Raw genomic sequence first — 26,027 nt, forward strand, 5'->3', positions numbered from 1 at the left:
ACAAACACTGATATGATAAATATGAAATACTAGTCCATACCCATTGAGTGCACAGCTGCCCACGTACAGTTTCACATGGTGTGTGTTTGGGATACAGGTCATAGGAAAATGCAGATTAAACAGTCAACTGAACCCATGAAGAAGAGCAATGTATTCAGACAGAGCTTTTGAAACACGTGGGACAGACAGAATGACACACTGTCAGTTTCCGTGATTATGTACAGCATACCATACCATGACTTAGTCATACCAAAAATTAGAAAAAAAACCCCCCAAACATTGGTCCACAGGGGGAGCCACAGCGATCGGTCGCATTTTAGCCATTTTTAAGCATTTTTCTGTTGTTATAGCGCCACCCAGTTGCCAATTAGAGTTAAATTTCTCCAGTCACCTTTAGGGGGGCTTTGCTACATATCTGCCATGTTGAGTAAAAATCCATATGGTGGTTAGGCCTAGATAAGAAATGAGCTCTCTAGCGCCCCCATTTTGTTTGATGGGGTTAATAATGGAGGGGTCCCCTCAGATTATGTGTGGTCATATGCCTACAAAGTTGCGTGGTGATGGGTGAAACCCTTGAGATGTTATACACCTTTATGTGATGAGCCACGCCCTCCGCAATATTCATTGCCTTATAGAAGCTCAGTTTTAGTAAGTTTTCCAACTTTTGCCAAGAGGGAACTTTAGATATTGGTCCCTAGATTATGTTCACCCAGTTTCATGCAGATCGCTCAAACTTCCTAGGAAGAGATCGATTTGAAGTGTTTTTCAAAAAACGTTTGCAATTTCAGTTGGTTGCTATAGCGCCCCCCTTTGGCCAGTTGATGTAATATTGCTTCATTGGCATCCTCCCATGACCCTCTACCACTGTGCCAAATTTCACATGGATTGACCAAGTCAGTGAGGAGAAAAACATGGAACAGACACACAGACAGAGTTTTCGTCATTATACAGTAAGATACAAATTTAACATTTGCGGTTTGCAGAATCGTCCAATGCCAACATGTTTCTCTGGCAACTCGGATGTTATGGTCGATTCTTTACTGACTGGAAGGCTGTACAACTCAACCTTTCCTGCCTGTGACTCATAATAGAATAACAGTTTTCTTTCTCTCATTTACCCTCTCCTGCCAACAAAGATAAGGACATCATGGCTAACATCATCACCATCATCATTCTTCCGAGTCAGAAATATCTTCACTTTAACTCATCACAGACCAGGAAAAGAGCCAGAAGCCAGAGGATTTCTGGCCAGCAGTGCTGCACTTCCCGCCATGAAACAATGTCCCCACCCAGCGCGTCGGTTTGTGGGCTGACAGTGACGGCACATTTGACTCGCACTCAAGAAGAGCTTCGAATGGTAAAGAAGCATCAGCGCTATTTCGTATCACTTAGAGAGCGATGTGAAACACAGAGGACGAAAGCCATGGTACCAAAGCTCAACTGAAGTCCTCTATTGGGCTGGAATGACAGATCTTAAATATCTTCTTGGGAATTGTTTTGGCTCTGGAAAATTCTGGGTAAACCTTGTTTTGGTGAAACAGAGCAAATAAAATCATATAACAGTTTTCTTTACATTTGGAATGGTGTGTTATCTTTCCAGAGTTGTCTGAGCTTGTGCTTCAAAGAGTTGTAGAAAGTGGTCACCGCACTGAATCAACTCTAATCCAAATGCTCTTCTTGTGCACAAACAACTCCAGGGGGTTGCAGCTTTGCGGGGTATATTGAGGCCAGACTTGTTTTTACACTGCACCTCTTTTTTTTTTTTGTTTTCCACGTGAAAACTCCACTGCAAACATCCTCTGATGGGCGTCTTGTTCGTTTCATCCATTCAGGGAATGCAATGTGAGAACCACAGTCCACCATATGTAAAGCGTAAACTGCTGATGAGAAACACACTCTGAGGATGCAAACTTTGGTATGGCTACACTGTTTACAAGAGCTGAACAAAAAGAAGATGAAAAGCATTTTGACGTCATTTCAGCAGCTAAACATTTTGCAGCCAAGTGAAAACAATTCCATACTAGTGTCTCATATCTCTAACGACAATCCATGAACCACGTCTCAGGCCACAGTACGCACCAGCAGATTTATGTTTGCAGGTTTAAGGTTTCAAGTTGTAAACAAGGCGATCCCCCTGCACACATGCTGCTAATACACCGTGTTGTGCTGATGTTTGGCAGGTCTCCCACTACATCTCCGTCCCAATTATGAAATGAAACTAGTCAGGGGAAACTGCGTCCTCCATGCAATCTCCTAACATTCTATTCAGAAAGCATGACAAATCCTCGCCTGCAAATCACACTGAAACTGAAGGAAAAGCAAGTTGGAAGATTTCAGTTTGATCCAGAGGATTACACTGCGCTGCACAGTCAGACACTAAACACAAGTAGCAGAAAGAGATTACTGCAGACTGTATTCGAACAGCATACATTAGAATTTATTACATTTGTGGTCACTGAACTTCAGACATGTTATATCTTGTGTGCTTACAAAAAGAAACTAGCCAGGTGCAATCTTGAATAAAGTGAATACAATTACAAATTTGTTTTAAAACTAAAATTTTAAACTCTTTTTTGCAATCTTCTGATTCAGCTCACAGACCAGCACACATGGGACTTGGCCAAGGAGATGAACAGGGCACAGTGCCACATGGCTTGCGATGAGCTAACGTTATGAATGTTTGCACACTGTTGACAGCCTTGGTGATAACACCTTTCAGTCAGGACTTGGGGAATAAAGGGTCCAGAGGTGTGTGGTTGGAGATAAATCTGACAGTCAAAAATCACACTTAAAGTTCAAGCTACTGCATTAAAAACAGGCCGTGCAATTATCATGGGTGGAAAACGGGGAAAAAAATTATTTTCTTCAATGATCAATAAACTGTGTTTTCTACAAAATCTCTAATAATTGGGCAAAAGTTGCCATTATAATTCCTTAGAGCCCAAAACGATTATTCAGATCCCTTGTTTTTTCCGTTCAACAGTCCAGAATATAAAGATATTCCATTTACAATAACACAGAACACATAAACCCATCAAACCCTCACGTTTTAGAGACAGGAACCAGTGAATGCTTTATATTTTGGTTGGGAAAATGACTCAAATGACAACTTGATTATCAAAATAGTTGCCTATTAATTTTCTGTCTATCAGCTAATCAGGTTGGTATGGTGGTATTGTTCTTTTTATTTTCTTAAAATTGCCTCATTTTATTTGCTTGAATCTTGCGTTGTTTTAATCTGGGATCAGCCAAGTGAAGCGTTTTGTGACTTTGTTTGGAAAAGCGCTTTATAAATAAAGCTTATCACTATTAAAGGGGAACTAATGTTTTTTTCAACCTGGGCCCTATTTTCCGATCTACTTTTGTCTAAATGAGTGATAGGATGTTCAATATTTGACATTTCTTCAGTGCGAAGCTAGGGCTGACCTGCCTGCAGCCCGTGAGTGCACGCTATATTAAATAATAGGGCACTCAGACAGCGTCAAAATACGTCCACTAACAGTGCATTTTTTTCCACACAGATAGGCTCGGATTGTTAGTATAACTATGCGACAACATAACGGAAAGGAGAAATGAAGTCTGTGTTTATCTTTAGCTGGATTCGGACATGATCCTCTGCCTGTTGCTGCGGGTCCATGTCATTGGTTCGACAGCCCATTGATTCGACATCCCATTGGTCCAACTGTCAGTGGTGCTGAATGGCTCGCGGCGGGCGTATGGTGCGCCGCGACCGGCTTGAGGCAGAGCAGGCTCACGGCTTATGTGTTTGTCACTTTCTTTTTCATTTTAACCCACACCATGATCTTTTCCTGACCCTAACCAAGTGGTTTTTGTGCCTAAACCTAACCAGACCTTAACCACAGGGCATCATGATGATTTCGGAACTGACTTGAGTTTAATATGGTCGGAACAATGGGATGTCGAACCAATGGGCTGTCGAACCAATGGGCAGTTCCCATTGCTGCTCCCTCTCTCTCCTCGTCCGCTCTTCAGTTTCAATGAGCTCTGCATCCGTGTACGTCCGTGTACTCCATGTTCAAATAAATACGGGCGGTCATCAAATTCAAATGGCTCATCCAGATCCAGTTAGTCAAAATCGGGTAAAAATTCAGCCATGACTACTCCAAACAGAGTAACTCCTCGCGTTTGTAAGCTCACTCCAGCGGTTCCTTCCTGCAACAACTCAAATCTTGGGAGACGTGAGATTGAACATGTCCGAATTTTTACCCAGCCCTAGCTTCGTACTGGAGAAATGTCAAATATTGAACATCCTATCACTCATATATAGACAAAAGTATATCAGAAAATAAGGCCCAGGTTGAAAAAAACATTAGTTCCCCTTTAAGTAATTGTCGGCTGTATTATTTAAAGCAGTGATATGCAAAAAATGGTATTTTTGCAATTTGGCACCCCTTCAGTTTAAATTGGTTCACCAATTGTAAATACAGGGTTGCAAACTGCTCAACACTCAGACATACTTTCCACAGTAAGTGTCTGCAGACAGCTGCGGTCGTGTGGACAAGCACGCGCTCCTTTCCATACTATAACTGAGGGTCCGCATCAGCCCCCAGTAGTAGACAGGATGGCTGGGAAGTGAGCTATACTGTCCTCCTAGGTGAGACTGAAACTCATTTGGGTCTGAAGTGAACAACTGTTGAATATCTAACTTTAAAATAATATTTACTGTGGTGTGTTGGCTGCGGCTGGCTTGACTGCTGGAGCATGGACAAGAGACTGGGGCATGCGCAGTCGGCACAACTGCTGTGCATACAGTCTGCATGGTAACAAATAAGGGGCTGCACACGGACGTCCACTTAGAGCTGTGTGTGGACCCTTGCAGACATGGATCGATAACGATGTTCAAGTCATATTAGAAGTCAATGTACCATCTAAATCAGTGGACTGCAGTGGAGGTAACTGGCAACCCCTGACATATGTTATAGGTATTTCTCATTATATTTAGCAATAGCAAAAAAAAAAAAGAGAGAATTTTGAGCTAGTAAATTTCAGAGATAATTTTCAGGATTTTTTTTTATATAATTCTTTGTATTATGTTTATATCTACATATTTCTAACAACTGTACATACTTGACAGGCTTTGGTTGTTTTAACATTTTCTAATGCAGGATGAGGCTGTTCAGCAGAGAGTGAACATAGCTTATATTCTGGTTCTCACCATGCCTTTATCCTGTGAGACTGTAAAGGTCCACTAAAATTGACTACCAAGATTCACCGTGTTTTGATTACCTTAGAATGATCTGTTTATATCTACATATAGAGCGGGTCCTCTTCCACAGTGTCCACCATGTTGTCCCATGTCCCAGTTTAAATCAGTGTGTCCATTTGTTTCTTAGAGAGAGAAACCTCTGCGGGTGATAAACTCACACTATCTAGCTCCTGGCTTTATTCAATGTTTTTACCCATTTAAATGAAGTGGTCCGTTTGTTTTGGATAAACATACAATAAACACTGAGGGAATTGTAACCAGGAGAGGTTTTAGGTGGTCTCAGTCTCTAATCGTCATCACCACTAGCTGCCACTAAATCCCCCTAAATCTTACACACTGGACTTTTAACTTTATATCTTGAATAATAATCTAAACTTTAAAATAACAGTTTACATTTAGTGTTCTTCACAGAGATGAATGAAATGCTGAGATAAAGACCTACTGTATAAATATATTTAAAAACAAAAAGGCCTCACAACCCCCTGTAAAGCTTTAGCAACCCATGAAGAGGGTCGGACTTCCAGGTTGATATCCAGTGATCTAAATGATACTGAAGCTGTTTTTTAAGGTTAAAAAGTTGCACAGTTTTGCTTTAAAGTTTTAAAAATTCCCAGCTCCATAAACTTAAAATCTGAGGTTTAGTGTGAGCACAGAAAATGCATTTTAAATACTGTGTGTACTGAATAATTCATGTTGACAGCCAGAGTACAGTGATGTATGTATAGCATGCTGATGACAATTTGTAGTAATTCTTGCAAGAGTACTGTCGAAACCACGAACCAGTGACAACAGTTCAGATCCCAGTCTGAATGACAGGACTGCAACAAAGTGAAACTCCTATTCCCCTACATCAATATGAATAACAAGAAATTAACCTGATGATTTTGCAGCTGCTGTGTCTTCTCAATTAGTGCAGGGCTGAGCGGGGACGGGGATGTGAATACTTATGAGGTCTTCAACCTTGTGGGCTCAGACGTGCTGAGGGAGAGACAACACATGATGAATCACAGCGGTGAGAATTCATAATAAGCCTGAGAGAGAAAAATAAAGGACCTTCAATACCCGTGCGATATGAATCGCACATTCACTAGCAGGTATATGCACAGACACACACAAGAGATACCACAAGAAAGTGTGTCTAGACAGTAAATAATACCTGCCTCTAGGGTCTAAGAATGTGGGCTAACTGGGTACAAAGTGCAGAAATCTTGAGAGTGAGCAAATGTGTACATTAACAATTTTGAGTTTATCTCACGCACTCGTATTTAAATCATTTGGATATAAACTGAGCAGACTAACACTCTACTTGCACTTCGGATCTTGAAAAAGCACTGCATGTTGCAACCACTGAATATTCTTAATTATGGCACTAATGTCAGTAAATGAAGAAAATGAGACAGAGGCAAGTCTGAGCTAGTATCCACTGATATGGCTTCATTCAAAAGGTGTCTGTGTATTACTTCTGACTGGGGTTTCAGACTGTACGCAAACCCACCCACACACAGACGCACACAGACAAATCCTTAGATGAAACTCCACGTACACAGAGCAGAGATTTAATTCCTTCTTTATCATATCTGTGCATCGGACAAGTTCCACAGTGCACGATAAGGAGGAAAAAGGGGGGAATACACAAGCCAAGCTTGGAGGAATATTGGCCTTTTGAAGTTGCCTTTCTTCTTGGAACTAGCTTTGGCGTAACGCGGCTAGTTAAGCAGATCATTAAGCGTAATGGTTGGGGAGGATTGCAGAGCTTTATCTCTGATGGCAAGAACAAAGTTCTCGAAGATCTGGGGGGATTCTGGAGCTGGATTTGATGGGAATTCCCGTGCCTGCTGGGACAGTTTACTTGTGCTAACAGACAGGTGCTATCATAAATCTAGAGTGGAGGAATTACTCACTCAGCTTTACATACTGAGACTTTAGAGGTATATGGGGATAAAGTTATCCTTTGACAGATTATATCTGGCAATTGAAGGTTCTTCCTTGGATAGACTCCAGGTTAATGTCTGGCAGTGACATGTGGCAATAAATTAAATACTCGAAGAAATACATTTCAAGTTATGGAAAAGAAACTGAGATGCCAAATCTGAAAAAGTCTATTGCCGTTGCCAGCTCAGTATTGAGTAAATAAAGGACCACACTACAATAAAACATGTGGTTTCAAATGGGATCTGATTGAAGTGGATAAAACCAAATCACAAGAGCTGCAGGTTGCGGTCAGCTTTGGTGGAAAGAGATACGGAGAGCAATGAAGCAGGGTCACAGGAATTCGTGTTCGTCGGGAATTAACTTCTTCAAAGGGAAACAAACAACCAGGACAGAGCACAACTTCATTTTTGCATGCCCCGAAGAAGTGCCATGATGCACATCTTTATTCATGAGAACACTTGATCTGTGCATAAAAGCTTTTGAAAATGGTTTGTATTCCATTCAGTTGAGAAATCAGAGGGGAATGTTGTTTGAGGATTATCACCACTAAAATGATTTCTCAGGATGAGAATGAGCTTTGAAAATATTCTCCCTCCAGGCAAATAAAAGGCGAATGCTAACAATTCTTTATTTATTTTCTCCTCTCACTTCTCTTTTGTCAGTGCCCTCCACTGCTTTGCATTTGAATCACTCCAAATCGGGAAATCGCTTCCACCCAGTTCCCGTGTTTATGAAAACACAAGTTTCCAAGAGCCTGCAATGAATTTATATTTGGTACAAGCTACGTAGTGCGTCTCACTCCCCTGGCAATGTGCCCTTCCACAAGCTTTCCATGGAGGTTTGTCCCCCCGGTTTCCACAGTGCCGACTGATTGATTTGCTCTTTAAGGGCTTCCTGTGTCGGGCATGGTCTAGGACGAACATCTGTAAGGGTGGATTGGGCATGCTGGGTCTGTTTTGCTCTGCTACGCTCATCTGTGGTGTAGTAAAGTGAGGTATCTGCCTTTTCTGTGGCCTGGGAGAATGACGTGCTCCATTATAAAAAGAACTGACTCCTATGAAAAATGAGCCTTGGGTCCTAACGGCCGCTGGTCGCTGAGTGGATTACATTGCCTCAGGGGATGGAGTTCGGCCTCTGATGTTGATGACTGAGAAAGGGGAACACTAGTAGCTGGCCTGTGAGTGATAAAGTTATACTGAGTGTTAATGTCAAGAGTAGTTTGTGTTTGAAGAGCCACTTCTATGAGTCCTCACAGAAGCTGAGGTTCAGCTTTGGGTCATACGGTGGACCTCAGTGTGAGTTCTGCATGCCAATAGAAACAGCTCTGAAAAGAGTGCCAACACTGCTTAAAGGGAGAGTTCACCACAAAATCAAAAACATGCATTTTTCTTCTTACCTATTTAACTAGAACCTTGATAGTTTTGGTGTGAATTGCTGAGTGTTGGGAGATGTCAGCTGTAGAGATGTCTTTCTTCTCTCAGATATGGAACAAGATGACACTTGGTTTGTGGTGCTCAAAGCGCCACAAAAGTACATCTGAGAAACCAACAGCAATGTCTCTTTCTAGAAATCATGACTCGGTTACTCAAGATAATCGACAAACCTTGTTGTGAGCAGATATGTAGGAACTATTTTCTCTCTACCAAACTACACCAAAATCCCCGCACAGAGGGAAGCGTGCATCTTTTCGTGGATGAGAGGCTTGTGCTCATGACAGCTCAAGATGTAAACATTAATGGCGTCCTCCCCCGCTGAGCTGTAACGTTAGCTAGCTCAAAGGTGCTAGGTGAGCTAGCAGTAGATGCACGCCTCCTTCTGCGTCATGATTTCTGGAAAGAGACATTGCTGTTGAGTTTTTCAAATCTATTTTTTGGCACTTCGAGCACCACAAGCTGAGTGCCATCTAATTCTATTATATTTGAGTGAAGGAGGAAAAGGCCTCTTGTATTTTATGTCATTTTGTGATATTTTTCGTAAAAATTAACCGGTAAGTTACCAGTTGATGGGTGTTGGGCTGTCAAAAACAAAATGAACAGAAACCAACATCCATAGTAGGTACTGTTTTTTCCTACCAAACTACACCCGCCAACTGTATCACCACACAGAAGTTAGCGTGCATCTACTGCTAGCTCACCTAGCACCACTGAGCTAGCAAATGGTACAACACAGCCAAGGAGGACGCCATCAGTGTTTACATCTTGGCTGTCGCAAAGACGAGCCTCTGGTCCAAGAGAACATGCACGCTTCCTTCTGTGTGGCGATGCAGTTGGCAGGTGTAGTTCAGTATAAAGAAAATAGTTCATACATTAAAGTAGTCACAAAAAGGTCTGTGGATTATCTTGAGTAACCAAAAACTGCAAATCATTAAGGGGTATATTAGAAAAATGTTGATGTGAAATTAGAATATCTTTTACAGAAAGGTCTCAAATTAGTTATTCTAGCTGAGATAAATACCTATGTCACCTTATTTACCTGCTTTTCATTGCATCGGTGCAATGTTTGCATTTATGAATGTATTTATGTTTATGTTCGAGTTATTTTGATATGTGCAAGAGATTTTTGCTGTTGTTCTCTGACTGGATGCTGACCTCATTTCCCAAGCTAATGACTATAGCTGAGAAAGATGATTTCATTTTCAGTTGCTTTTAGGATTGCCCTGCGTTTGCAAAAAGAGAATATAAAAATAAAGTGTAACCAAAATGAGAAAAAAAATTCAAACTTGTGTTTTTATCAACCTTAGGATTAGTTGACTTTGCTCAAATCTTCACCCCGACATTAAGTGTTCACGTTGCCAGTAACAAACTCAAACACAATCTCAGTGTTTGGGCAAACACCTTAATCCCGAAATCCATCTTTATTTCAACCTACGCCTTAAAATTAGGAGTTAACATCAGAAGGTGCTGCTCAACCGTGAGGCATTAGGAGGTAAGGGACAAAGTACACCTGCAAAGCTGGAGTTGACATGAAACAGAGAAAAAAAACACGCACACCCAAAACAAAAGCCTCATCCAAAAGCCACTTCAGAGGCCTTTCTTCATAATCCAGGGATGTGGAGCAGATCTGAGAAATGGGAAAAGTCCCACGTGAAAGCAACAGGCTTCCACAGAACACATTAGCATTTACTCGTGTTTGAATTTGATTGAACTAATCATGCCGGGTTGTTGGGGTGATAAGCGAGCGTAAACATTCTGGGTTAGAACAGGCCGCCCCCAGAGATGAAAACCCTCTACTTTCATCTGCACGCAATTAATCAGCATCTGACTATGCAAACAGACGCAGCAGCTTGCTCCATTGCCTCTCTTATAAGCAATGACTGACACATGAAAGCAGGGAAATTTGCACCCAGTTAGGAGATTATACAGTGAGTGAGCTGATACTGTAAAAAGACCTCAGACAGCGGCACACAGGGTGGCTTACTACGTCTTTGTGAGGGTATCAGGACTTGTTTCATTACCGCGTAACAACACATGTGAAGTGGGTGCACGTGCACTTATTTATGCTCGTAAAGGGTATTGATGTGTTTTAATGTGAAAAACAATAGTGTCCCAAGAGTCCCTGAGGCACGACAGAGCGGCAACAACAGTCCATGTGCGCAGGAGCTGGTAATGGATAGAGCATTGCACAACCGCTAGTTAGGAAACAGTGTTCACATGTGGCAAAAAAAAAAACAAACTTCAAAGCCTTCCCAGTCCAGCAGGCCAGGTTATTTCAATTAGTCTCCAACAAGAACCTTCTTCTTCCCCAGCTGGACCCCCACCTATCACTCCCAGGGATCAGCCACACAGGACCCTGTCACTCTGTTTCCTCTTACCCCCCCTGAGGGCTTTGTTTTGGAAAAGGAGAAGTGAGTCAGGTTCAAAGTAGAGGAGAAGACCGCGGAGTAACATGAGATGACGGTTTTTCCGGCAGGGCATGTGGCTGTAACAGATGATGCACGCCTGCTGGTTGAAGAGGGGTTGATTCTTTATTTCTGAGCAGCAAATATTCACAAAGACAACACGCTGCTGGATAAACAGCCAGTTTGTTAAAAACAAGGCAATGCAATATCATTTCTTGATTTTAATGAAAGCATGTGCGTTTAATCTGTCTTCAAATATGTAAAAGTATAAAAACAACCCTCAGAGGGTGTTGACATTGTGCAAAAAGGTGACCTCTGTGTAACATTTGTGGAGTATCTTTCTCAGTCACTCAGCAAAACCCTTCGTTTGACTGAAGGCTCTGAGCCCACACAAAGGCTGCACACCAGTTCAAAGTCTCTCAACCAAAAAAAAATGATCAGGTTCACTTCACATGTGACACCAACATGAACACATCTGGTCCTATTTTAAAATGAACAGGAGAAGGGAGCATTGATCGTGATGATGATATCTGTGTAGTATTTATACAGTTTTCTCTCTAGCGAAGATCGGACGTTCAGTCATGCAAAAACGTGAATATAAAAACAATCATCAGCATTTTTCCCTTTACCTCAGTACCCTCAATCCTCACCCCCACGCTCCATTTACCACAACCTGGAGGTTTTCCAAACTAAACAAGAGGGAAAACATGAGGCTAAACAACACGCTGAAAGCCTAACTAGCGCCTGAGGTTTTTTCCTGACAGGGTCAACAGGTCAAGAGAAGACCACTGTCCTAACAAACAACACAACTGCACGGGGTTTCCAAATGCTGAGCTCTAAACACATTTGTTGCCATAGGCCACATAGTTGCAGGTTTCGATGTGGAGCGGTGTAATCCATAATCCGGAAGAACTTTGATGGTTTAGCAAGGTTGTTCTTGAGTCATCATCTGGTCCTCTTTTTTCTCTCTGAAAACACAAATAAAAGAAGAGTCACTGAAACAACTTTAGAATTTAAGAACAAAATTACAAAACACCAACTAAAAAAAAAAAAAAGAAGAAACACTTTAACACCACCACCTCTATTTAGGTATGTCCTTATTTCAAAGCTGATCATCCTCACCTTGCGGAAGTTATTTTGGGGGATAAAGCCATCCAGACTGCATGCCCTGCTGCTCCACGGGAGTTGAATAAGTGACGTAATGGGGAATGACTGTTTAATCAAAACTGACCACAGGAAAATTGTCTTGTGACCTTGCATCAGGGCAGGGATTTTTTTCAACTCAGTTCTTAATAACAGCACTTTATTGCTCTTATTAATAGTGTTTTATTAACAGTGCATATAAAATGTAGTCGCTCATTAAGGACACTTGCAAAACAGGGACATAAATGTTGAAGGGCAAATGTACTGAGCCCTCCCACTGTATTTAAACTAGTAACGCATTAGTTGTTTTTTTGACATTATATCCATTAGTCAAAGTGAAGATTGACAAGCAGTAACCATGAGGAGACACGTGCTGCCATGAAGCCCTGTTTCCACTAAACACTTTCAGTACGGCACCTTTGGAACCAAAAGTAACCCTTCATACATGGTACTGCGACCTCAGGTCTGCTGAGTGTTTCCACCACAAACTGTGGGCGAAGCTGTTGTCACTTACTGCTCTGCCAAGCACTCGCTGTATTTCCTTATCACTGGTGACAAAGAGGGAAGTCTATACCTCTTTTATCGTCCGCAGAACGAGGCTGCACGCCAACATTTTCCAAACAAAATAAAACAGTCTGCAGTGAGTCTCTCTCCATGGGGTATTAAAAAATAGCATTATCCTGGCTTCATATGAGCAGAGGAAATCTCCGCTTGTCATTACGCTAATTTATACAATATGAAAAGCCATAGGCTTGTGCTAATAACGTTAGCATGTTATATTTGTTTGGAAAGGTGTTTAGTATAAGACAGTTGTTTTGTCTGTGAACGCTGTGAGTTGTGATAGAGCCACATTTTGTAACCTTATCTTTGTTAAATGTTGCTGTTGTCCCTGGCTTCATATGAGTAGAGAGAAGTCTGCTAGCTGCTGAGCTAATTTTTACAATGTAAAATGCCATAGGCTCGTGCTGAAAACATAAGCATGTTGTATTTGTGGGGGAAAAGTGTCCAGATAAAGACAAGCACTTTCAATGTTTCCACGAAACACTTTCAGTATCTTGCCTTTGGAACCAAAAGTAACTCTTCAGACATGGTACCTACAGTAGATCCTTGGTTCATTTAGCATTTATTCTGTGTTGCTGGAGCCTGACGCTCCACATCGCTTGTTCTTTTTCTTTGATTGAGGATTAGAATATATGCCGTTCACATAATCTGGCCGAAATGAATATATATAAACACTTGATGATCCTTTCATGCTAAAAATGTATGTCATATAAAGACTAAAGTAATGGTCAAACTTTTTACAGTGAAATTTACGGTGTGTTGATGATTCACGTTGTCAACTCATGCACTGAGTAAAACAGACTCCAGCTGCTGCAAGACGCAGCAAAACATCCTTTTATTTTATAGTTACAATCGACTAATAAACCTCTCTACAACACCAAAACCAGCCACAACTCAGCCCTGAGCAGAGTGACCGTCCTCTACTGACCAATCAGACTGCAGTGTTCACAGCTCCACCTTTTAGTACCAGATCTGTGTGCCAGGTACCCCAACAGAGGGGGGACCAAACATGGGGATGGTACAGAACGGTTCCATTGGTGCCATCCACAACTTTTCACAATGGAAACAGAAAAAAGGCGCACCGAACTGAATCGTACTGCTTGGTGGAAATGGGGTTAATGAGTCGAGCAATGAGAGGCTGACAAGAGGCTTTTTTTTCTTTTGCATTCTGCTTTATTAGAGTGAGAGAGACAAAGGGAATGACATGGAGCAAAGGACCCAGGCTGGACTCTAAGGATTCAGCTTTAATGGTATGCATTCTACCTGGTGAGCTACCGGGGCGCCCCTATTATCACAGATATTTCATTTGGTGTTGAGACAGTTTACCTCACTCCTTCGATCCATTTTGAACCCCTTGCCAAGTTCAGACAAAGACCCCTCCTACCTTTTTGATGTGTCACAGAGCAGAAGTGGAGCAGACATGATGGTACACTCACATAAACACACACACACACACACACACACACACACACACACACACACACACAAACAGACTTGCATCTTACGGTGTAATGACTTTCTTACTCCTGTGGTGAGCTGCCAGCAGACCTGTTGAAACCTGCGGAGTAACCCTAGATGTGGAAAGTACCCCTGCGAGTCTGAGTCTGAGACGCAGGTTACTGAGGCCTTCACTATCTACCTGTCGCACACAAACACACACACACACACACACACACACACACACACGCATACACAGAGTTGTGTAGTATCACTGCTTCTTTCCTCCAGACACGCAACCCAGACATGATGTGAAATACAGTAAGACCCCTGCTACTTCCATCCTGCTATGCTTCTGATGTTGTGAGGACTCAATGTGTCTGCACTTGTTGGTAGTAGAGTGTGTATGCATGTGTGTGTGCTCATGCTTGTCAGTGTGACCACTCACACTCAAGGAATGTATAAGATTTCTCTTTACACATTTAGGCTACTGTCGGCACGGTGTGTTTCCTGGCTGTGTGTGTGTCCCGGCTCTCCTGTACTGGCATATGTACCAGCATGTCGTGTATGTGAGATCACCTCCCTCACATCTGCAGACCTCTTGACACTCTTCATCTCTTTTTACACCTGGCCTCCCCTGATCGAGACTTCAAGAGAGGGCAGGTGTGCTCGCACCTCGCCCTCACGACTTGAAAACATAGCAGTTTCATCGCTGCCCCAAGTGCTGCTGTGAGCGGGAGGTGGCTCTTGATTCCTGACATCCATCTTTTCTTCCCCTGCCGGAGTTATGGCAGGGGAAAGCCCAAATGAAGTCTATGAGCCCATAAAACAGGCCTTTAATTTGCTTGTATACGCCCAGGAGAGCTGTTAGCCTCTCGTTTCTCTGGACTGCACTCATAAGTATGATCCCACAGGGTATATGGGTTTATATGGTTTGATCAGATCAGAAAGAAAATTTATGAGTTACGGTTAAGAGGCTGGGACATGTTGAATATCAAACAGGCAGGTGGGATTCATTGCTTTTGTGTTTTTTTGTCTTTGTTGGCGTTGCAAAAAGGTTTTAACTATTGGGAGGAAATGGGAGGGGAAGAAAACCTCTAGCTATGTACCGGTTTTCACAAGATAAAATGTGCCTCGTATTTCCAACATATAATCTATCTATTCAAAGACAGAATTAAAGATATATGGGTGGCTATGGCTGGAGGCCTACCCAACAAAAACAAGCCAGTATTTGTGCCATAATTCAGAGTTTGTCTGACCAGCGGAGGCCTTTTCATTGGTGGTATGCACTGACAGAGAGGGAGACAGCCAGATGTTTTTGTTTGATTCTACAGTCAGCTTCAGTCTTACCTTAAAGTTATAATCCTTAAAGGAATACCTCACCCTCCAATTGATCATTTGTATCTCAATAACTCACCTCGTGCTAAATTTGTGGAGAAAACTTTGCTTTTCTCACATCTCTCCTGCGTGAAGAAGAAGAATCCAAAAACAGAGAAAATTCTTGATGAACTGAAAAGAGGAGTGCGTCACTTACAAACTTGTGAAGTATAATCCAAATCTTTTTCAATCAATCATAAGCTCAGTACTTTCCGAACACACTAATTTTACCTTAAAGCTTAACACTTAAAACACTTCTGCATGGACAGCCCCATGCACATACAAGTAGCGCACCTGGGCAAGCACGTTCATTTGAACTCTGCTCAATGGAATGCACAAGCAGAGTTCAAAAGCACATACTTGCTCAGGTGTGCTACAGGTATACAGAAGTGTTTTTAAGCTTTTGGATTCTTTGTTCACTGTGGAGCAGAGTCCTTACTGGATTGGGTACCCATGCAAAGAAAGTCATGTCAAGGGGGTAACGCGAGGGTTTGATGTGTGGTGGTTGGGTCGCTCTTGTTCAGAGTACACAGCAGGATGGAGATGTACGTTCTCTTAACTACTTCACTATTCTCACAAAAGATTTAAAGTTACGGGTAGACACACTGGTAACAATGAACTAAATGCAGGAGAGCAGTGGGTGAGGACAAAATAAAATCATAGGTGCCAGAGCTGGCCGTGTGAGCACTCAGCAACTTCTTCCTGATCCGACGAATGTATCACACGGCAGGCTGATAAAATATGCAGAGGATGTACAACAAAACATCATCACCAGCCTGATGATGCAGCAGACTGATAGCGATGGGTCAGTTACTTTGTCATACGCGTGATTACCGCAAAATCAGTTATCTTTGTGTTCCTTTGTATTTCATCAACAACAAGCAGGAGCTGACTGAGCAAGTCCTGTACACATCTGAGTGGGACAGTATACTATCCATCCATCCATCCATTTTCATCCGCTTATCCAGGGCAGGATCTCGGGGTCAGAGGGCCGAGCAAAGCACCCCAGATGTCCCTCTCCCCAGCAACGCTTTCCAGCTCCTCCTGGAGGACCCCAAGGTGTTCCCAGGCCAGATGAGATTTGTAATCCCTCCAGCATGTTCTGGGTCTGCCCCGGGGCCTCCTACCAGTGGGACGTGGGACACCTCTAACAGGAGGCACCCAGGAGGCATCCTGATCAGATGCCCGAACCACCTCAACTGACCCCTTTCGACACGAAGGAGCAGCGGTTCTACTCTGAGCTCCTCACCCTATCTCTAAAGCTGAGTCCAGCCACCCCACGGAGGAAACTAATTTCGGCCACTTGTATCCACAATCTCATTCTTTCGGTCACTACCCAGAGCTCAAGACCATAGGTGAGGGTTGGGACGTAGATGGACCAGTAAATCAAAAGCTTTGTCTTTCAGCTCAGCTCCCTCTTCACCATGACGGAGCTGGCGCAGTGCCCACATCACTACAGAAGCCGCACCAAACCGCCGATCCATCTCATGCTCCATTTTACCCTCACTCGTGAACAAGACCCCCAATAATGACCAAAGTACATTATGTAAAATGTCACAATGGCAAATCTGTGTGTTTAACCACGGGTGGGTCGGGTCAGGTTTTGGGACTGAGCTTTGAACATGTGCAGGACTCTACCGTGGAGGCATGCAAAAAAAAACACTTGACGAATTCAAGAAACACGGGATGAGTAACTGATATACAAATGATCACTTTGTGGGTACATTTTTCCTTTAAGATATTTATGAAATCAAACCCTATTTGAGATAGATATCTATTGGATATGGCTTTATGTGGCATATTGTTCTGCATTTTTTGAGCAACATTTTAACATATTTACATTCTGTCATTACCGTTCTATAAAGTAGTGTTCCTTGTTCATGGCGGACATGCAATGTATGCACTAACCTCTGGTTCACCAGAATTTTTTTCACACGACAGCTGTCATTTTTGGAGAGAAGAACCAGCCAAAACGAGTTGGTAGATGAAGAGCTGCAGGCGAAAGGCTGCACACCTCCGACTTCTCAGCAAGGTAACCACCTCCTTTTACTTTGGCCTGCTGTTGTGTGGAAAACTACTGCTGTTCTCTCTATGACAACAACAGCTGCACTGTAAACAGATACATCAGTTGCTCTTCTGTTGTATTTCTGACAGAGTAGCTGCTTAACGAGACTTTGCCTCCCCCCTCAGGGACCTTTATTAAACCACACTTGCTTACTTGAGGGTCATCAGGTCAGCTTGGACTGAAATCTTGAGGATCATATTTTTAGTTAATCCCACAATGAGGTGCAGCAAAATATTATCATTTTTATGTGGTTATAATACCACCTGAAACTGTACAGTTATTATACTGCCAATCTGTTGGGTAATACTTTGGCTTGTTGTTAAAAACTACCTACATATGCTGCCTTTCCTTTTAAATTAAGAGAAAGAATTAATCTGCAACAGCAATCAAGTGTAAAAGACAGCTGCTGACAAGGGCACTGTAAGTCCTAACACTACTTTAATTTGCTTCTTCTATATTTCTTGTTTCCTATATTGGATTTTGTTTCACTGTAGGAATAGAGGAATTGATTTTTCTGTGAAGTCAATCAAGTGTGAACCCACCTGTCTTGTTTCCTGTTGTGCCGGTGGATCATTATTCCCATTGTGACCAGTGCTGACAGGGAACCAACAGCGCCAAGTATAAACCCCACCTTATCATCTGCGAAAATAAAACCAACACAGAATTAGTCACTGCTGTCAGCCATTGATCTTTCTGTACAACCCATCCATCCATCCTCCACAGCTTTTGATATCTAGATCAATAGAAAGTCAAAGGCAACCAGGGAAGCATTGATGTTAGAAGTAAAAGCATTAGGGGAAACTAAAGAGCTAAGATCAATAGACAGTCATGGCTCCTTCGAGCAAGGCATGCGTTGGAGCTGTTCATTAGCCAGCAGTAGAGGACTGTGGTTGAAGCTCCAAGGCAAGGATGGTTAAACAGTTTGGGCTTGTAGTTAGGTGTGGCTGAAATTTACGATGCATGTTCAGTCTGTTTCATCTTGGCAAATAAAGGATTAATGAGCGAAAAACTTGCTAGACCAATTGAGGGTTTTCCGTGAACAAGGAAGCCTTTTGCTGTATCTCAAATCGCCTACTTCTGTACTTACATTTTGAGTGCTTAAGTGCATTCACACTGAGAAGTATGGAAAAATGCAGTGCACTATGAGTACCCAGATGGTGCACTCAAAACGGTCAAGAAGTTGAGTGTGGAACTATGGACACTTCTCACCCTCAATGGTCGCCATCTTGGCTACGTAGCGGAAGGGGAGGGACCACTTTTCAAACTGGAAATAGCGGCCGAGGACTGTGCGACCATGAACGTCGCTGCATTGTACAAATTCATGTGTATTGTGCACTAAACACCACTATACTGTTGTCGGGTATAAGCCAGCAGTATGTTTATTGAGTTAATTTAGCAGTCTGTAATGATTTGGTACCGCGAACGATAACACAAATGCTAATGCTAGTTTGCTAACCGGCCGTCATTTCCAGTAAGTTCACAACGGCTGTGTTTGGTTTGAGATAACACTACCCTGTCAAAATTCGTGCACTATGCCAATAAGTACACAGTGCACATAATATACTACATGGAAGTGTACTAACGGAAGTATGTGATTTGAGACACACTGATAGTGTCAGCCCAAAGCTGTTAGTTGTATTTACACTGAATGTAAGTGTGTAGACCTATGTCAGCCTCACTTGTAGTCTAATCTAACCATCACTTTTGTGTTCAAACAGATCTCATTTAGCACCTTATTTCTTAGTACAGGTTAGCTTTAATAATACTAATGTAAGTGTAAACGTCTGTTGATGTTTTATACCAACTGAGTTGAATTTATCTGAAGTTACTGTACAACTCAAACTCGCAAGGGGCAAGGCAGTTTCCTGTGACCAATAATCATACATAATCTGGTACAGCACTCTCTTCTCTTGCCCATGTATTACATATTTAGCCAAAATTTACAAATGAACCTTGAACATGGCAGTTCATGTCCGACATGAAACAATATAAATTTGCCCATCGCCATACAGTTTGAGGTGAATTAGCCAGAGCAGAGGATCAGAATTTAATTTCACTTAATTCATTTAGGTGCTCATTTTAGCCAGTTTCTTGTTGGATGGGGATTCATTTTGTTTTGCTCTGAGATGTATTCGTCCTGCAAACACAATTTTCAGTTGACACAGAAGGTGCTGACATTTTTCAGACTGACGAAAAGTAATATGGCAATTTAAAAGTTGTTAGTCAGCTGTAATCAATTTGAACAGCTGTGAAAATTGAATCCACGTCTGTCGCCATTTTCTACTGCAATTTTTTGAGAATGTTGTAGGGTAGCTAGCTAGCTAGTTAGAAAGATGATGACCTTTTTTCTAATCCTGCCAAAAAGCTCTGATTGGTAAATTGTTTCTCTAAGTGGCTGAAACAGTTGTCACTAGAGGGTGCAGGGATGATGTTTTTTGTAGGCCCAGTTGAAAGTCAGCATTGCCCTGATTCCCTCATCAAGAAGCCAATGGGATTTTCCGTTAGATTTTGGGTTATTGCAGAAAATAAGCTTTGTGGCAAACAAATGTTTATAGCCCTTTTTAAATAGGAATTGTACAAATTTGCAGGAAAGCTCAATCAGTCTTCGTTTAGCATATAAGTTGTCGCTCGCAGCTTGCATGCACAACAGCCCAACATTCGCCGAAAATCCTGCAATGTAAAAGGGGCATTTGTGGTAGTTCTTCTTCACAAAAGGACACCACTTTCATGATTTTTAATGCATAAATGCAATTGCCAGAAGTAAAAAGCTAATGTGCACTATAAATGAACTACACCACGATCACATCACTTCATCATCATTACCACAATGAGGCTGTAAAAACAGTGCCTGGCAACAACCTCCTTGGTTTCATTTAGCCACTTCTTAGCAGCCACCTTTTTAAGACATGTAAAAGCTTCAAAATAACAAGTGGGGTACTTACTGACAGATTTTATGTTCAAGAAAAAAATGTGAAAATATCATCAATCAATATAAAACCCATTCACTTCAAGACCGGTTTTAGCTCCACTCTATGAGGCCCAAGCCAGACCTAACTGAATCGCTGACCAAATCTGAGATACGGGGAGCTAGGGATGCACCGATCCGATATCTTGATCGAATTTCGGCCTCGATATCATCAAAATAGATGGATCGGGTATTGGAAAATGCAACCTATTGAGGCAATCCTTCCCCTTTAAATCTATTGCGAAGTGAGCTGCATCATACGTCATGGAGCGAAGGAGAGAATCTGCTGTGTGGAGGTATTTCACACTATTTCAACTGCTGTTGCACAATTGTTTATTTTTGCTTAAAATAAATAGTTTATCACTGCATTAATCTGTTTCATCTTGTTTCATTTTATCTTAGGAAAGACCTGTGTAGTCATCAATGCCTGATGCCTCTAGTCTTTTCTGTTCTACATGTAAAGGTATATAGCTTTTTAGGTCAACCATGGTATCGGATCGGTATCGGCTATCGGCTGATACTCAAAGCCACAGCATCGGGATCGGTATTGAAACTGAAAAAGCTGGATCGCTGTATCTCTATGGGGAGCAATTCAGAGGTCTAGAACCACGCTGGTTCAACAGAAGCTATCTCTTTAACATATCTGGCTGCATTATATAAGTGCACCTGCAATTGGCGTATGAGCTATTTTACATCAGTATGGATGCGAAATATATATGAGGAGTTCTGGTCTTTGTCCTTACAGATTTTACTTGTAGCTTAAGACCAGCCATCCAACAAATGGCCATTGAGATCTGCCAGCATATCAGCAAATGCATGAATCTGTGTTTTTCTTTTCTTTTCTCTTTTAGAATTACTGAGGGGATCAAACAAAACAAAAATGAAACATCAGCTTCAAACACACATAATGAGCACAAGGCTGGATGCAATGATAGAGCCTCCATTTGCTAATTTTCCCAGCAGTTGCGTCTTGGGTAATACTGTGATCAAATTAAAACATCTGAAACTTTCCTTGGGGTCTTGGCAAGTTCAGTGAACTGTTTCCCAATCTGTTTAACTATCCATACAGTATCCTGAGCCAGGTAGGCAAGTATAAATCCGTTCTGGGGAAGATAATTTTCAAAGTGCCGTCATCCTCTAACGCATGAATGCACGGACATATGTCAAGTGTGCTACAGGTTTGTCAGGTAGGCACTGCAGGTGCCTTTAAAATGTCATCAGCCTTGAAACATCAAACACACACATGCATGCAGAAGCACAGTGGAGTACACACCCACATGTACAAATATTCCCTTAAGTTTCTAAACCAATCAGTTTCGCTACACATGGCCAGGCCTTCAGTGCAGCAGCACTGGCGTCAAGCTGCTGGACGCCGAAGCCCTCGGCATCAGTGCGACAAGCTGCGCAGAGCATAATTGTACCGGGAGCATGTGGAGGGCTGGCAGTCAATCAGTGTTAACATTCAGCTTTTTTCTTTTTTTTTTATGCTGGCAAAACCCCAAAGCTATCTCATTACTCCACTGAACCCCCTCTGCATTGATCAAACAGTAAAGCTCCAGGGAGCAATAGCACTCAGTTTGGACCATTACACTTTTAGTGAGATGGGATTAACACATGACAGACATCATGGGGTTGGACTTATCAAGTTGAAGGCGATAGAAAACAGAAAAAGATGTTAATCATTTATCTCTATCATCGGTACTTGGATGTAAATAGATAAAGGCGATTATATTTTACACATAATTCCTAAAATTAGCTACAAATTCAAATTTCTGAGCTCATAATTTAAAAGCCTTTCCAGTGTTTATCTCCCAAAGAAACTGCAAACAGATGATACCAATCAGAAACCCAAGACTGTTTTCATAACCCTAGCATGCCCGTAGACCCCTGAGCTACATTCTTATCACACAACGCATTTCTTAAGATAGAGATGAGGTTTTTTTTTTTGACAGAGCTGATATCATCTTAAAATAATTCTGCTGACTTTTTTTCTCTCTGGTAACAGTGTGTGCGTCTCTGTACCAAGCTACTGTTGTCATCTGATATGTGTAGCTCACCCTGTCTGACTTATTGTGATGGGTGTATAAGTATTCTTGGAATTTGAACCATGTGTCAGACTGCAAACTTCAGACATCAGATGTTCCACGTTCAAAGTGAACAAGCACCCAGTTGCATGAACACACCTAAAAAACACAAAGCCAAGTGGAAGCCAACAAAAACATTTCTGGTCTCTAAACCTGCTTGCTGACTACATCCATGGTCAGAGATTTTTTATCCAGATGCTCTTGGAGGAGTTTATGAATATAAAGTCTACACACAGCAGCAGCAGAAGCTCTGGAAGATAAAAGTGTCCACTCGAATTAGACTCAGCTTCAACAGCGAACCTTTCTTGTGGTCTGGGACCCTGAGGCCAGGGGTGTGTGTCTCTGAATGTAAATGTGTTTGTTAGGGCTTGGTATCGGTACTTCATGGACCAAAATAACCCAGTACCAAAGAGTATCGTAAATTTTCCAGTTAAACAATAGCTGCATTGAAATCCTTTTTGTAACAAGCTAAAAAAAAACCAAAAAAAAAACAGCTATTTGTAAGGTTTTCCTTGCAGCCAATCACTACAAGCGTTCTTTAGTTTAATGTGATGTGTGATTGGCCCGCTATTGTTGCAGCTACTACCCATTCATTCTGTGGTGCAGTGTATTGACGAAGTCGGCAGTTTAGTGTCTCCCCGTGTCAGCGTGGGTTTTCTGCGTGTACTCCAGCTTCCTCCCACAGTCCAAAGACATGCAGGTTAACTGGTGACTCTAAATTGTCTGTAGGTGTGAATGTGAGTGTGAATGGTTGTCTGTCTCTATGTGTCAACCCTGTGATCCAGGGTGTACCCTGCCTCTCGTCCAAGCTGGGATAGGCTCCAGCCCCCCTGCAACCCTCAAGAGGATAAGCGGTTACGAAAATGGATGGATGGATGGATGGACTCTAGGTACTTTCACAAAATATTTACACCATGGGTGTCAAACATACGGCCCGGGGGCCAGAACCAGCCCGCCAAGGGGTCCAATCCGACCCTCTAGATGACTTTGCACACCTAATGTTGATGCACATGTGAAGGCTGAGAGGTTTCAGGAGCAGAAACTTCATGTTAAATACTGCCTTATAGGCTGTTCCACCATGCCCAGAATACAGCTCTCTGGAATAACAATAAGTACTTTCTATAGTCATATTTAAAGATATTGACCATTTTGCAAAATATTGTCAACCAGCAGCTTCGGTATAAAAGAATCCGTATCAGACGTCTAAACAATATTAGTGGAACACTGCTGCTGAGACACTGACTAAACTTCAGATTGTGAGACAGGGGGTGACTTAACCTGCTTCTTTAATAGCTTCTAATTTAGTGGAAAATTATGAGACATACTGTTGAATCTGTACATATTTTTTCTTTCTGCTTTGTTTGGTAAATGGATGAATGTTTTCAGAATGAAAGAAAATTTTGAGGGGTTGATATTTATAAGTTATTATGTAGTGGTTTCAGCGGTCCAGCCCACTTGAGATCAAATTTGGGTGTGTGGCCCCTGAACTAAAATGAGTTTGACACCCCTGATTTACACAAAGACATTTCTGATGAGTAATCATCAGTAATGTGGATATAATTACTGAGTGGCTAAAGGCACATAGTAGAACAGCTTGAATAGTCTGTTAAGCTCAGAAAATCACATCATTTTACTGTAATGCAGCCTTTAAAACCAGGAAAAGACAACACTTATGATATTATGATATCTAAAAACTGATATGTTGTCTCATAATACAATATTGATATATTATTAATATAATGCCCAGCCCTTGCCGAGATGCCACCAAAATTTTCTAAAGTATGGCTATGCTACACACCTGTGGCGTGAAGTCATTTTGTGACACTGAATGCTTCCAGTTATATGATAAGTATTGAACATAGACTGCAAAAATAATGGACGTAGCTACTGTCACCCAATGGTTTGTGGACTGTTTTGAAGCGTTTGAGTCTGGGATTTTGGCCGCCGCCATCTTAGTTTTTTGGGACCAGAGGTGACAATATATGGCCGAGAGGATGTAGTTGTGGATGGGCGAGGGGTGGATCTGACTAAGAAGTTGAGCACTATTGGCAGACAGCCTGTCACTCAAAGCAGCCCAACCTTAATTATGTGTAACTTTAGGCCTTAATAAAATGTAAATGGTTGAGTAATATTAATATTTATCCCCCACAAAAAGATGGAAATTAGCTGAAGAGCTAAAACTGATCAAAACAGGTTTTTGTACCAGACTGTAATCATGTTTATTTCTGCTGTAAAGTGGGGCATTTTAACATGGGGGTCTATGGGGATTGACTTGCTTCTGGAGCCGACCTCAAGTGGCCATTTGAGGAACTGCAGTTTTTGGCACTTCAGTGTTGGCTTCATTTTCAGCCCTGGAGGCTAAGTAGAAAAAGATATCAAATGAAGTACTCTATTGGTATCGGTATCAGTTTAAGGGTACTGGTATTGTAATTTTTAAACACCACCCATCTCTGGTGTATGTTTTTATCAAACACTGTATCATAGAGACACAAATTCTGAGAAATTGATGTCATTACTGAAGGAAATGAGACCATTATTGAGATAATTAGTGGCAACTGTCTGTCATATGTGCTGGCGCTGTATCTTACAATTGCAACCAGAAAGTTGGCGACGCCTTGGACATGACTTGATCACCTGTCCAATGATCACTACACTTCATACAAATGTTTCAGAGGCAGCGTGACTTTAAGCAGAATGTTGCCCAACAAATTTTGTGCAGTTTATTATTTGTTGTTTAAACTTCACAAGTGATAACCCTAAAAAAGAATCCCCATAAAAACAAAAACAGACTCATAAAAATAGTGGAGTGAAGAAAAGAGCAGCGAGAGAGAGAGAACACAACGCAGCTGCATCCAGTGGACAACAGAGCTCAAACCTTTCAAATAAAACCCTTTTCCTTGTAGAATGAGGATGTTGCTACATGTCTTTGAGCATATACTGTATGTTGTTTATTTATGCTGGAAGAGCTACATATGATAACAGTTCATTTATCATTTAGTCCTTCACTCATTCATTCATCTAGTATTACCAGAAACTCTTGAAGACATAGCTTCATACACAGCAAAAGCAACATTCTGTACCTGATTTGTACTGCAAAGCAATAAAGTGCCATAAAACAACAGATTGGATTTCTTTAAAGATCCCAACACGACAACAGACTTATCATTCAGATTTAGACCTCAGATATGTCAATGATCAGGAGCATGATCTAGAAAATGTCCCAATCCTGTGCCTGTGCACTCATCTCTAGGGTGCCCCCTGAAAGTAGGAGATTGAAATCATCAGAGACCCCTCGGGTGACTGAGATTACTCCAAGCCGAGCAGTTTTCTTTTGCCAGTCAGTGTGCGGTGTAGGCTACTTCAGGGGAGGTTTTGGTCCCCAGCTTTTGCTGCAGAGT

General features: G+C 41.8%; 2 protein-coding genes across 2 annotated transcripts in view; one reads left to right on the forward strand and one right to left on the reverse strand.

Annotated features, from left to right (window-relative positions):
• znrf3 (zinc and ring finger 3) overlaps nt 1-26,027 on the forward strand; it is a 246,047-nt gene that overhangs the window by 219,075 nt on the left and 945 nt on the right. The gene's annotated exons all lie outside the window — the stretch shown is intronic.
• Nucleotides 10,938-26,027, reverse strand: part of susd2 (sushi domain containing 2) — a 43,433-nt gene continuing 28,343 nt past the window's right edge. The window contains exons 13-14 of the mRNA XM_049578493.1: nt 18,123-18,219; nt 10,938-11,965 (exon numbers count right to left, since the gene is read on the reverse strand). Coding sequence (XP_049434450.1) covers nt 11,920-11,965; nt 18,123-18,219 — 143 coding nt within the window. The 3' untranslated portion in view covers nt 10,938-11,919. The remainder of the gene's footprint in view (nt 11,966-18,122; nt 18,220-26,027) is intronic.

This window comes from Epinephelus fuscoguttatus, linkage group LG6 (genome assembly GCF_011397635.1).
Source record: "Epinephelus fuscoguttatus linkage group LG6, E.fuscoguttatus.final_Chr_v1".
In the NCBI taxonomy this organism is placed as follows: domain Eukaryota; kingdom Metazoa; phylum Chordata; class Actinopteri; order Perciformes; family Serranidae; genus Epinephelus; species Epinephelus fuscoguttatus.